General features: G+C 41.1%; 1 protein-coding gene and 1 pseudogene across 1 annotated transcript; one reads left to right on the top strand and one right to left on the bottom strand.

Moving 5' to 3' along the window:
* Positions 1-52: 52 nt before the first annotated feature.
* LOC134189403 (uncharacterized) lies at positions 53-9,932 on the top strand. Its single transcript, XM_062657647.1, has 18 exons — positions 53-225; positions 843-959; positions 1,041-1,086; positions 1,163-1,235; positions 1,333-1,389; positions 1,463-1,565; positions 2,789-2,837; positions 2,897-3,010; positions 3,083-3,313; positions 3,374-3,490; positions 3,868-4,004; positions 4,068-4,170; positions 4,500-4,523; positions 4,577-4,666; positions 4,728-4,808; positions 4,878-4,976; positions 5,043-5,178; positions 6,451-9,932. The coding sequence occupies exons 1-18, from the start codon at positions 143-145 to the stop codon at positions 9,732-9,734; spliced, it is 4,944 nt and encodes a 1,647-aa protein (XP_062513631.1). The 5' UTR covers positions 53-142; the 3' UTR covers positions 9,735-9,932.
* Positions 9,933-10,016: 84 nt separating this feature from the next.
* LOC134189404 (guanylate cyclase soluble subunit beta-1-like) lies at positions 10,017-13,224 on the bottom strand (annotated as a pseudogene).
* Between the last annotated feature and the right edge of the window lie 406 nt (positions 13,225-13,630).

The raw sequence follows: 13,630 nt of genomic DNA on the forward strand, positions 1-13,630 counted from the left end.
ATTTAACGCACGTTACAATAAGAAGTCGACCTATATCAGCTCCCGTATAATCTGTGGTGTGGGAAGGTGGTGCTGCCCTCTTGACGTTCTGTTTTAGGTGCTTTGATTTTGTTAGAAAGAGTTCTTGTTATCTGGATATGATATGTCTGGTTCTGCAAGTGAAAAGGAGACATCTTTGGACTGGGAGACAAAATCTACGCATGACGGACGTCTCTACTACTTCAAGTAAGGCTTTTACTGAAGATCTTGACGTTACTTGCTGTCATTTATGAAGAGAACGACGAGGTCGCGCGAGTTACGAGTTAGATGATGTGATCGTTGAACTTCACTTTTCTTCTTTAGCTCTCTAGCTACATACAAATTCACCACTCGACATGTAGGGCGCTTCTCGTGTCTGTCGTACGGTCTAGAGACGCACAGCGATTTAGGCTGCAGATTTTTCTTATTCATTGTCTCAGCAGCTGACTGTGCTGAGAACTATGTCCAGTGTGGATCTTTGCGGTGTGCATGGTCTTAATTACGTAATAGGTGTTCTTCATAAACTCTACTGTATAGTAGACTATACTGTATGGAGATCCTACTGTATTGTATTGTATTGTACTGTACTCTATTGTACTGTACTGTGTTGTATTGTACTGTACTGTACTCTACTATACTGTACTGTACTTTGCTCTACTCTACTACTGTACTTTACTAGCTGTCTACTGTAGTACTGTACTGTACTTTACTGTACTGCAAGGTATTGTCTTGTCTACTGATGTACTCTACCATATTTTGCTGTTTGTATTGTATTATATTGCATTCTATGCTACTGTAGTGTACTCTACAATTGTGTTTTGTAGCCACGTCGTGAAGAGTTGTCATTGGTTGCCACCTAGCGATAAATGGCAATGTATCTATAGTTTACCTTATGGCTGGGAAATGGCTCGTGATGAAAATGGTGAATTCTACTTTATAAAGTAAGGTAGCGCTAAGATGACAAAATTAACAATCAGATTGATTGGGTTGTTGTTGTTGTTGTTGTTGTTGTTGTTGTGTAGTCATTTGACTGAAAGAACGAGCAGGAAGGATCCTAGGATAGAAGATGTGAGTGACCTCGTGTGATATGGATGTGACCAAAGTTTTACCTTTTAATATGCTTAATTAAGATGGTTTGTGTTAGACAATCAATACTGGGGGATTGACAAACAATACTGATCCCCGGGAGGTGATGTTAGACAGAGATGAGAAGCTTGGTAAGTTTGATGTGTTCGTATTGTTTAGATGCATAGTGTACAGTACTCTGCAATTTGTGGTGATTCCAGTTTAGTCATTATTGTCCCTTTGATTTAGGCTTTGGATTTATTGCTGGAAGTGAGAAGCCTGTCATCATTCGTTCAGTTATTGAAGGTAATTGCATACAATGGAGAACAACACAAGTGAGCTACTGGTAGTTTGTAAAAACAATGTTTTTATGCTGCAGGTGGTCCAGCAGAAGATAAAATGTTTGCGGGTGATCGAATAATTTCTGTGAATGGTGAAGGTGTAGAGTCTGCACCAAATGCGAGAGTTATTGAGTTGATCAAGTAAGAAGTGTAGGCAGCAAACGAGGTGTTTACTTTATTGTTGATGAAGGTGGCAAACACTCAGACTTTGTAAATATTTTAATGTGTCAGTGTATGCCACTATGATAGTTGCTATTTCTCAGTGAAGTACATTCATCAAAGAGTTGAGTTACGTACACTTGATGTGTACTGCATTATGTAGGTAGGCAGGCAGGCAGGTGTGTGTGTGTGTGTGTGTGTGTGTGTGTGTGTGTGTGTGTGTGTGTGTGTGTGTGTGTGTGTGTGTGTGTGTGTGTGTGTGTGTGTATGTGTATGTGTGTGTGTGCATGCGCACAGGCAAAGGCAAATTTTCATTCTTGCGTTGAGTACCTGTTCTGTTGACATATGCTACAGTATATACAAGGTGTGCTGCATGACAAACAAACATGGCTTGGATGCTTTTTCATACTTATAGCCCGTTCACACTAGCGGATTTTATTGTGCCAGCACGGTTTGGTCAGCTCGGTTTGATTTTGTCATGTAGTGTGAACACTTACCGTGCTGTGCTGAGAGGGCCAGAAACGTGCTGGCCCAGATTGCTCCAATTTGCTGTGCTGGCACGGTTTGGCTCGGATGTTTTGTGTAGTGTGAACAGTTACCGATCTGCAAGCGAGTTCATGCATGCTTAGCTCATTGCAAACTGGTGTGGTCAGAAGGAGAAACTTTGTTTCTGATTGAATTGTGTATCGAAGATACCGTGCAAGCGCATCTTGAGGGATGCCGCCGCCGTGCTAGGAAAGTGTATGACACTATGAGCAATGTACACGTTGCAATTGCCTTCTCCGGCGTAATCTCCTTTTCGACCTGACACGATTTGTCGATCTGGATTGCTGAATTGCCGTCAATAATATGGCAGCGAAAGCATACTGACAATCCATAATTCTCATAGTTAGCGTACGTTACGAATGGCTACACCCACTGGCTTTCTAGAGACTTACGTAGTGTGAACAGGGGCTGGCACTGTTTCCTGGCGTGCGCCTGCGCGGTCTATCTTCACACCTCTCTCAGCACGGTTGGCAAGTGTGCTAGTGTGAACGGGATATTGGCAACAGTTTTTGAGACAGCATAGAAATGCTGTGACTTGTATAAACAAAGTGTGTATTTTGTAGTATAGACTTATTATCTACTCAAAGTTTAAGAGATAATGAACAGTGGCGTATGCAGCATAGAATTACAATTGGTGTTTTATGTGTATTAATATCTAGAAGTTGTGAAGACAAAGTCTGTCTCGTTGTGTCTTCAAAACAAACAGAAGTTAGTCTCTTGTACTTTTTCAAAGCTTTGTGTCAGCTGTCATTTGTTACCAACTACAGTTACAACTTCCCAAAAAGTCGTCGTTTCTCAACAAAGCAGAGAAAGCACGTAAATCTTCAGAGCATCAACTAAAGGTTCACTTTGCAGATCCACTCTCTGACACTATCACTTCGGTGAGAAATTAGCATGCTTTTCGTGTCTTCATTTGAATTATTTATGCATTTTTGTAATGTTGGAAACGGAAGTCAAATTTTGGACTTCCAAATGAACCGGTTGGAAAGGATGTGTTTAGAGTGTACTTGGAGAATGGACAGATTCGTTCCATGAAATTTGATCACTTGACAACTGTGTCAGAAGTCATTGAAACATTGTGTGAAAAGTTGGCTTTGCGTGCTACACATCATTTTGCACTAATGATGGAAGGTCCTGGACAGTTGCAGCTTATCTATATTCCCTGTGATCATGCTGTCATTGATGTTAGATGTCAGATAGTAAATCACATTGTCCATTGTTTGGTTATGGTGTACTGATTATAGGTGAATAATTTGAGGAGCAAGGTTTGGAAATGTCGACTAAGAGTTCGTTTAGTTACCAAAGATGTAATGGAGTTACTGAAACTTGATCTCAATGCTTTTGACTATTTGTTTGCACAGGTGAGCCTTGACATGGTGTAGTGTCAGTGTCACTTGAAGTAAGACAGATTCAGAGCTAAAACTTGAGTAGTCTTTTTTAGTGGAAGCCATTTAATTAATTGGTTTACTTATAGGAAAAGGTTTGCTGTTTTATGTATTAGACTAGTTTGTCCTGGATGGAATGAATGGCATGGTAGTTTCATATGAATTATGCTGTGGGCCAATGACAGTTATAGTCTGCACTTGTGCTTGAAGCGTCCTATGGGCACTGCAGAGCAAGGGCGTGGCTGCTAGGAGACTGACAGTCCATCATATGATGTATTTGTTTAGAAGCTGATATATGTTGATGCATAGCATGGTGTGTGAGTGCATGAAATTGGTGCTTTTAATTAATGTAGGTGTGCAATGATGTTGTGAACGGTCGGTTTGGTTCTGATCTTACAAATGATGTTGCTATTAAACTTGGAGCTCTTCACATGCAACAGCACGCAGTTAGGAATGGACCTACTAACAAAATATCTATCAAGACTATTGAGTAAGAATATGAAGACATTCTTGAGTATTCAATATTCTATACTAGGATTTGTCTGCTGTTTAGAAAAGAGTGTGGATTAGAGAAATTTCTACCAGAACAAGTTATTCTCAGCATGAAGGCCAAAGAATTAAGAAAGATGATATCTCACTGTGTGAAACTGAATCAGGTACTTTAGCTAGGATAACCTTTTGTAGCACACACAGTTGTGTCTGTTATTAATTAATTGTTATCTGTTATTAATTAATTGTTATTAATTCTTGTTGTACATATGCATGTGGTAGTAGCTGTGTGTGTGTGTGTGTGTGTGTGTGTGTGTGTGTGTGTGTGTGTGTGTGTGTGTGTGTGTGTGTGTGTGTGTGTGTGTGCATGCGTACGTGTGTGCATGCGTGTGTGTATGTGTGTGTGATCAGTCTTGCTTTGAGAGTGTATACAATACATTCTTATGTTTATATGATGTGTTCATTGAAATTTACAGATGTCAATGTTTTTTTGCAGCTTATGTCTTTGCCAGGAGAACGGGTTGGTAAATGTACTTGGCAACGTTTTATGTGTATTTATTGTAGTTCTGACAGCATCTAACTGATGTGCAAGCCAAGCTGCTATATTTGAAGATTGCAGCAGAACTTCGTGTATTTGGAGGCAGTTATTATACAGCTGTGTTGGTCTGTTCATCGAGGAATGAACTCATTTTGTGGTAATTAAGAGAATGATATGATTTTGTAGGAGAAGGAAGAGAAAAAAGTTATGTTGCTAGTTAGCCCACGGTCTGGGTTTTGTCATGTAATTTCAAGACAGAGGAATTTGGTAGTTATCTGGTTTTTTGCAAGAAAGTTGTTAGGATTTATGCAATATATCTCTACTATTTTCTGTTAGCTGACTCAGTTTACAGATTTTAGTAATCTGACTGAACTCACTATTACAGAATTAGAAGCAAGACATGTTCGAGTTTGTGTAGGAATTCGTGATCAGAATGTGAGTAGATTGGAAAACATTTGTTTTGAGATCTTTGAGATATGGTGGCAAACTCGTGTTTTGTAGCATGTTGTTTTGGCGATGGATGCTACTACTGCTGTCGACATGGTGAATTTGTTGAATGGATATCATTGCTTGTTCACAAACCAAAAGTCTCTTCTTTCTCAATCAGCTACTCTAGGCTCAGAAAATATTGCTGATGGTGAGCTATAATGTCTATTATTAGTACTTGGTTATTCTCGTGCCACATGTTTGCGTAACTGATTTTGTTCATTTGCTATTTGGTGTTATTTTATCAAAGCATCAATAACAGTATGTTATTTGTTTATGAGCTTGTTGATATTATGTTTGAATTGTATGCTGTGTCGCTATGCTAAGTACTGCTTGTAGTTGTACTCTCTGTTTGCCATATGTCTGCTACTGTTCGTATGGGAGTTGACATTGCTCTGGATTTTATATACTCATCTTGTTATTTTTATGTACTACCGGGAATTTCCAAAACAATGCCCAGGGCAGCAATACAGAAAATGGCGGTTTTATAGAAGAAATCCATTCTCAATAAGCACCTGGGCGGTTTGTAGGAAACTCTGGAAATTGGCAGATGGACTTGACTATCACAGAGTAGGCAAGTGTGAGGCCCATCTTCCGACGTCCTGCATACTATAAACTTAGGAGTGTGACCAAACTTGACTACCCTCCTACACTTCTTTAACACAGGTGTTTCTTTAGAGGTTCCTTCTTAATCTACAGTGTAAGACCAGTGTCTGGTTGCCAAACCTGTACGTACACTGTATTATAGTAACGCACGTTACTAATCAGCCTCGGAATATCATCAAATCACTCACCACAATCTTGATTCTCATTACCGGCCCATGGGTTGTAAATGAGAACAGTTCCAACCAGAGGGCGATCTTTTGACTGGGCGCTGTTTCAGAAATTTCCAGTATGGTTATGAACAATTTAGACAGAACAACTTGGTGTTTTCAAGGTTAGCTGCACTGCTGTCTGTGAATGCCTAGAGAATAAAGTGTAATTCAAACTCACCCACTCTTCAGTCATTATTGATTCACTTCAATGACTAATAAACACAGTTACTTCTCATTTGTTCTGTGTGTGAAGTTATTTTTAAGAGTCTTTTGTGGAATTGTCACTGCGACTAGCAGCTAGGTGGAATATTGACACAGTTTTGGTGGTCCAGAAGATGTTGGGAGTGTATTTGATTACTTTGGAGGTTACGTGTGGATGTCTGTAATGAATTCATCCTTTCACAGTTGTGAACACTCACAGTTATTTTTATAATTCCTATTTATTGACAGCAACATTATTTTTATAGTTTTTCTTGTAACGTAATGCAGTTTAAAAATAGGGACTTCAGTCTCGTATATTCAGCTGTGCAAGTTAGCTGTTGCATGTATCAATAACGGTAGATTGAATTGATATTTAGATTCTGATTGTGCAACGTGTTGTATTTTAGTGCCAGCATATCACAACAAGCACACTGTGTTGGCATCTACCTGGAGCTACAGCAGTTGTGGACATAGCAATGGAAGCTTGGAGCAATTGGATTTAAATAATTCCGAGCGAGTGCTGGATTTGAGACAATCGGTTTTTAATTACGAAAAACCAGCAGGTTCTCCATTTGTTGTCAAATTGAGAGCTACTGGTATTAACTTGGTAGAAGAAAGCTGGAATCAATCACTACAAAGTAGAGAGACAGACAGTTATATACAAAGAAGAATGATGTCTCCTCGTCAACGTGGCATCAATGATTTTTCAAATGAGGATGCAGGAGAAGAAGTAGTAGCTAGAGAGGCAGCTCAAGCTGCTGCAGCAAGAGCTGTCAGTAGACTGAAAAGAGCTTCATTTACGTACTCACCTCCACCTAGTCGTCAACTTGTTAGTGGTTCTCAAGCTGGTAGTCAGGATACTGTGAAAGAATCAGAAGATGGAGAGATAGAGAGGTCAAATGAATATTTTATGTTACCCGAGGCATTGACAATGTCGGTGTTTGATGATGACACTGTTTGCATTGACGAGGAAGATGACACATTACAGACGCTGCTCGACAGTGTGAATAGGACACGATCAGCACGTGGAGAAAAGCAACTTAAAATACCTTTAGTAGCAGATCTATGGACAGGCACTGATCAGATGATGGCTTGGGATGATAGTGAGGATGAGTTGCGAGTTAAGTCTAATTTTGATTGGAATGACACTGATAGTGTGGATTATGACATAGCTTTGACTACTGCAGAATTTGATCTTCCAGATGAGCCATTAGTTCCTCCTCCTGAATTTCAAGAAGGCTTTGAAGAATTATTGGAGATGAATCAGTACATTCCACCTCCTTTAGAGTTCAGTGAAGTTGAGAATGACCCTGAGTTGGACAACTTTGTACTGCCTCCACCTTCAGATTTTGATGCACATTTGATATCTGAGGAGCTCGCTTATTTTTCTGTACCCGGAGAAGTGGTTGCTATGGAACCTTTAGAGTTGGACTCTTTGCCACCATTGACATCTTTATGTCAAGAAGTTCCTTTTGTTCAGCCTCCAGATGAGTTTGTGGCTTGCGGGCACTCATCTAATTCCATGCAGTTGGACACTGTACCACATGCCAATTTTATCAAAGAAGCAGTTGTAGCAGCTTGTTCATCACGAGAGAGCATTGTCTTGACAGAGAACATTCCTGACTGGTTAAAAAGGGAACTGGAAGAGTCAAAAGAAGAAGGAACTGAACAGAAGGGCTTGATGCTTGATGCAGCTGAATGTGATGGAGATAATGATGAATTTTTGATACCAGCTACTATTACTGCAATAGATGAGTATATAGTGGAGGATACAGGATGCTTGGACCAGCCAGAGGATGTTTGCTTGATTCCAAATTGCCAATTGCCATCTCCAAGTGATCTGCCTTATCCACTTGAAGTGGTTGTGGAAGAAGACTTGTTGGAAGAACTGGCATTTGACATTCCTCCTCCTGTTGTTGAGTCGGAAATTAACACACCTGCAACAGATGATTTATTATCTGTTGTTCAAGTTGAAGAAAGACACACGTCTCCTCCTCCACTTCCTACATCACCTATTCCAGATGAAGTGTTAGATGTTGCAAGAAACGACTTACAAGGAAATAGACTGGTAAAGGAAGATGATAAAGATGATAGTGGTCCAGATATTGTTCCTGTTTCTAAAAAGACTGCTGAAGTTCTGAAGTGCTTGTCTATGTTTGGAAGCTCTGTGACAACATCTAATCGTCGAGTGCCTCCACCAACGTATCCTCGACCTCGCAGTGCAACAACTAGTCTAAGTCGAGAAGGGAAAGATTTACGTGATGCTCCAGGAAAAAGTTTGGCTAATGGTGAAATAGAGAGATTATCTACTGCTGGTCTTGCATCGCCACGTGCTGGTAGACTGTCAAAGATTGTACCGAGAATTGCATCACGATTTTCACCAAAGCTTGCTCGCAAACAATCCCCTAAAGTTGTTCTGAAGTCTTACCATAGACAATCAGAATTGGTGACATCAGATGAAAATATGGTGCCTTCATCTTCTGTAACTGCTGTGTCTTCAAGCTCTGTTATAGCTGCTAAGCCACCATCAACCAAGCATTACAAAGCTCCTCAGCCACCTGTTGGTCATAGGACAAATTCAGAACATTTAACTAAATCACTGAAACCTTCTAGCAAGTCTTACAGGGCTCCTGCGCCACCCACTTGTGGTAATAGTTCTATGGGAATAAGAGTAGAAGCGAATTGCAGCAGCACCACACCCGAAACCTTGCAGAAGACAGTTAAGTCATCCAGTGAATACCCTATTATGCACCCACATCCATGGCTGCCACCTTCAACTGGAGACTCGAAACATGCTAACATCAGTCCCAATGCCAGTCCCTGTCGACGACGAGCAACTTATCGATCTCCTGTTTCTCCAAGGAAATCTCCTAATCAATCTCCACTTGGAGATACCCAGTCTGTAAATTTATCACCTCGTCATGAAACACGAGAGTTGTCACCTGTACATGGAACAATGATTGATAGCAAACAAGAACAATGTATTGACGAGTCTCATGTTGCCAATGAAATTTATGGTAATGAGTCAAATGACGACAAAAGTAGTCTTTACATAGTATCTGACTCTTCTCCACCTCCATTGCCTGAATCTCTTCCTCCAGATGAAGAAGATGATAACAGTGCTGTTGCGGAGACAGATGCTGATGATGATAATATATTTCATCGGACAATGACCGATTCTTGCAGAAAGTGCATCTTATCTCTTAGTGATGTTGTATTGAAGCTTGATATGTCACTGCAGAATGTAATGTCTGGAAGCGAATCCGAATTAGTCAACAGTTGTGACTTGGATTATGATGCTGTGAAAAACAGTCTTGTTAGTGAAGCCAAAACACTTTCTCAGCAAACAAAGGTTGTAGTATCAGCAGTTGTGCAAAAAATGGCAACAGGAAATACTGAGATTGAAAAAGCACTGGAGACTGTCAAACGTTTGGCAACATCATGTTGCCAATGTGTGGATTACATGACTTGTAGCTGCACTCAGTTTTCAGTGCCAGACATAAGGCAGACAATTATTGTTGGTGTCATGGAGGTTGTTGGCGCTTTCCGTCATATGGTATCAGCTGCAGCTGAAGCAATTTCTAAGGAACTTGAAGAGAACTCTGTACTGTTGCTGATGGACAGAGCAAAAGCGATGGCTGGCATAATGGCTTCTCTAATGAGAACACTGAATGGGTTGAAGGAAAAGTAAATATATGTGGACAGCTAGGGACATAATTTGAAACTGCAAGTATTAGTTCTTGTAATGTTTTAGTACAAAGTTTTTCATTCTTGATCACAGGTTTTGGGTTTGAACTTCTTTTTGTGCATACATATATTTTATGTCTAAAGCTTTGTTTTAATAGATAATGGAACGTTTTGTAGCTAACCTAGAGTTAGCTTACTTTCAGTGTTAACAGGTTTAAATTGTTTGCGTACCAGGCAGAGTTATTTCATCAATTAATAAACGCTGTAGTGTGGGTGGCATTAAAGCCATTTCTTCTACTTTACGTTACGGGTATGCGTACTTACTAATTAGCACTTTGAGCTGCTGTTGATGTATACCGCTTTTTTCGAATTTCATACGGCACACAGATGACACTAGTTACTGTAGTACCACATGACCACAGCAGATGCTGCAATCAGTAACGCAACAACGGAAGAGGTAAATGATAAGTTCTGTGTTTGTGTAAAATTTTCAAAAGATACAGTCATAGTTTTCGGTTCAGTTGTTGCCTTCTGGCTATATTCTTGTTTGATTCGGAGTATTTCCAGAGAAACCGTTTGTGTAGACAGTTTGACAGTACTGTCTTGCGCAGGCTGTTCCACTTTATTGAGTTGATCCTCTTCACTCACAACAGGCAAAGAATCATTGATATACTTTCGCTGACTTCTCCATACTTCATGATGAGCATTTCTACTTTGTTGAACTTCGTACGTTTGAGATACTAAAAGGCTTGGTTTGCGTTTCATCAGCTGCAACCGTCGGTTTCTTCTCTGTTTGTTTTCTCTAAGGAAATAGCAAAGCATTGGCTGGGAGACGTTCTTCATTGTTACTTCGTGTGGCTCCACGAACACAAACTGTGGCTTTCTTTCTAGTGCCCTGCATAAACAAACAATCTCTATAGACAATCAAAAAAGGGTTGCTAATTCATTAACAAAAGTTCAAACGAAACCCTTGTATAACGTGGGTCACTTGAATCCTGTCTGCTACTCCTGTTGATTCCACCCTGCTTGCTAGATTGACTGAATCTCCAAACAGACAATAGCGTGGCATCAAATGACCAACAACACCAGCGATCACCTCACCGCTGTGAACACCAATTCGAATCTATAGCAGTTGACAAGAGAAAGACTGTTTTGGAATTCGTTGAATATACAATGCCACACGTATCTATATAATATACATGAACATGATCAATTGAGTTTGTAGGAATTTGAACTTTTCCAACAACAGCCATCATATCAAGAGCCTGGTTGCATACCATCTCTTCATGGGCCTCTGTCCGTCTCACCAACCCGCCCACGACCATATAAGCATCTCCAGTTGTTTCAACCTGTAAACAAGATACCATTTAACTACCTCTAACAAGATGATGTAAAGTATACTGTCGACCTTATATAGTTCGTTTTCCCATGTTACAGCATCAAACTCTTTGTACAATTGATCAAGCATACTAATGACTTGTGAAGGGTGACACTTAGCACAGATAGCAGTAAATCCAGCAATATCACTGAACAGAATTGTGACAGATGAAAAGGTCTCTGCAACAACAGTTTTGTTCTGTTTCAGTTGAATAGCAACATGTACTGGAAACATTGAATATAGAAGCTTGTCAGTTAGCTCTTTTTGTTTTGCCAACTCGCTGTGTGCTCTTGCTAATGCAGAGTGAGCATTATTCAATTTTGTATTTGCATCTTCTAATTGAACAATTTGACTGTGCTGGTTGGCTCGTGTGTCATCCAATAGCATTAGATCCCGTGTGGCATCATGAAGTGGCATATCACTAAGATAAAGACGGCAACCAGCCAATTCTTTAAGATCGGAAACACGAGGAGAACAAAGAAATAGTATTTTTCCTTCAGTCTCGCTGTTTTTGGTCAAAGCATCATCTGACCTTTGAGGCGAAGAGGCTCTGTTGGGGAGCACTTCTTGCAATTAAGAATAAATACCATGTTGACATGGGACTTGATGTCACTAAAATTCAAAGTAATTCCGTGTGGTCTTTCCACGACAAAGACATCACCTAATTTGGCATGTTCAACATTGATATTGTATGTTCTAACTACGTGAAACAGCAAAGTACCCATTTGACAGATTCTCTGCTGTTCATCAAACATTATGTGGAATGGGAAAATCTGACAAAAGTGCATCGGTGGTACTGGAGACCAGCTCACTTTCTCTATGTATGAAAAATCAGGTTTGAAAGTTTGCATACGATATCTTTTTGTAGAATCGGGTTCTGTGTCATTTTGTGCTTCTCCCAACTCTCGAATAACAAATATAACATGATCATGAGTATCATCAATCTCTTGAACAACCTCCATGTCAACAATTGTGTTGTGAAGTTGATAGCAAACTGCTTTGATAATTCCAATCACAATGTGCTGCAAACCCCGACGACAAGAGTAGTAGTGCAAAAGTATTTCACCGCTAAGACCATCAGTGCAGCGGAATGAAGGAGCCCTCATGCCAGGAAACAAGTTTGATGCCAAATGGTCATGAAGAGCGTCCAAATTAGAAAGAAACTCACGAACTGTAGCTCCCAGTACTTGTAGTGTGCGATCATAGCCGTACTCGCAGCACCAGAGAAAGAACCGTTTTCCAAACCCTTCCTGAAGTTCGGTTTTTGAGACACCTGTCGTAGATCGCATTGATGAATTGTTGCTGATTTTAGTAATCAATTTAGCCTCACCGCATATTTTAGACGCCTCTTGCAACAACCGAAACGTATACCGATCATCGTAAATTCGGTGCTCACGAAGCTCTTGCCGTTCTTCGTCCGTTGACGCTGCCAGTTCTCTGCAAACATAAACAATAATAAGGACACACCTTCTAGAGATTAAGTGTGTTTCTAATTCTACATAGTTACTAACCGTATTCGCTGCCAAGAAGCGTGTCCCCCGTAATTTCTAACGACCAGGTTCTCGAAAGCACGGTGTACGAATCCGTACTAAGCACAAGAATGCACGTGTATGTACACGCACGCACGCACGCACGCACGCACGCACGCACACACACACACACACACACACACACACACACACACACACACATACCTAAAAATACAGAAATCCTAAACGTCAGGAGCTGCCTCTCAGAGGTCACGGCCCCCAGCTGCTAGGCTGGGCCCTGTGCGCTACTCAGGAAACTCTGGGCCTGCGCCAGCAAACTCCTGGAGCCGGGCCAGGCACTCGCAGGAGCACCGACTTGTGAAGCCAACTGTGATGTGAGCACCCGAAGTCTCACCGGGACCCCAGTGGCTGATGTCACATCACAGCCGATGGCCGCTTAGTACCCCAGTCAATGACCAGGTACTCATTTATACTCCTGAGTCGAGAGAAACAAATGTGTGTTAGTTTCTTGCTTAAGGAAATTATGCCATAGCTCGCCATCACTGTGACTTGAACATGCGACCCTTTAAGGTCCCGGATGTACACACTCCATAAGATGACTCTCTAACCAACTGAGCTATCGCACCACACACACACACACACACACACACGCACGCACACACACACACACGTACACACACACACGTACACACACACACACACACGTACACACACACACACACACACACACACACACACACACACGTACACACACACACGTACACACACACACACACACACACACACACACACGTACACACACACACGTACACACACACACACGTACACACACACACACACGTACACACACACACACACACGTACACACACACACACACGTACACACACACACACACGTACACACACACACACACACACGTACACACACACACACACACGTACACACACACACACACACGTACACACACACACACACACACGTACACACACACACACACACACACACACACACACACACACACACGCACACAC

This window comes from Corticium candelabrum, chromosome 14, assembly GCF_963422355.1.
Source record: "Corticium candelabrum chromosome 14, ooCorCand1.1, whole genome shotgun sequence".
Classification (NCBI taxonomy): Eukaryota; Metazoa; Porifera; class Homoscleromorpha; order Homosclerophorida; family Plakinidae; genus Corticium; species Corticium candelabrum.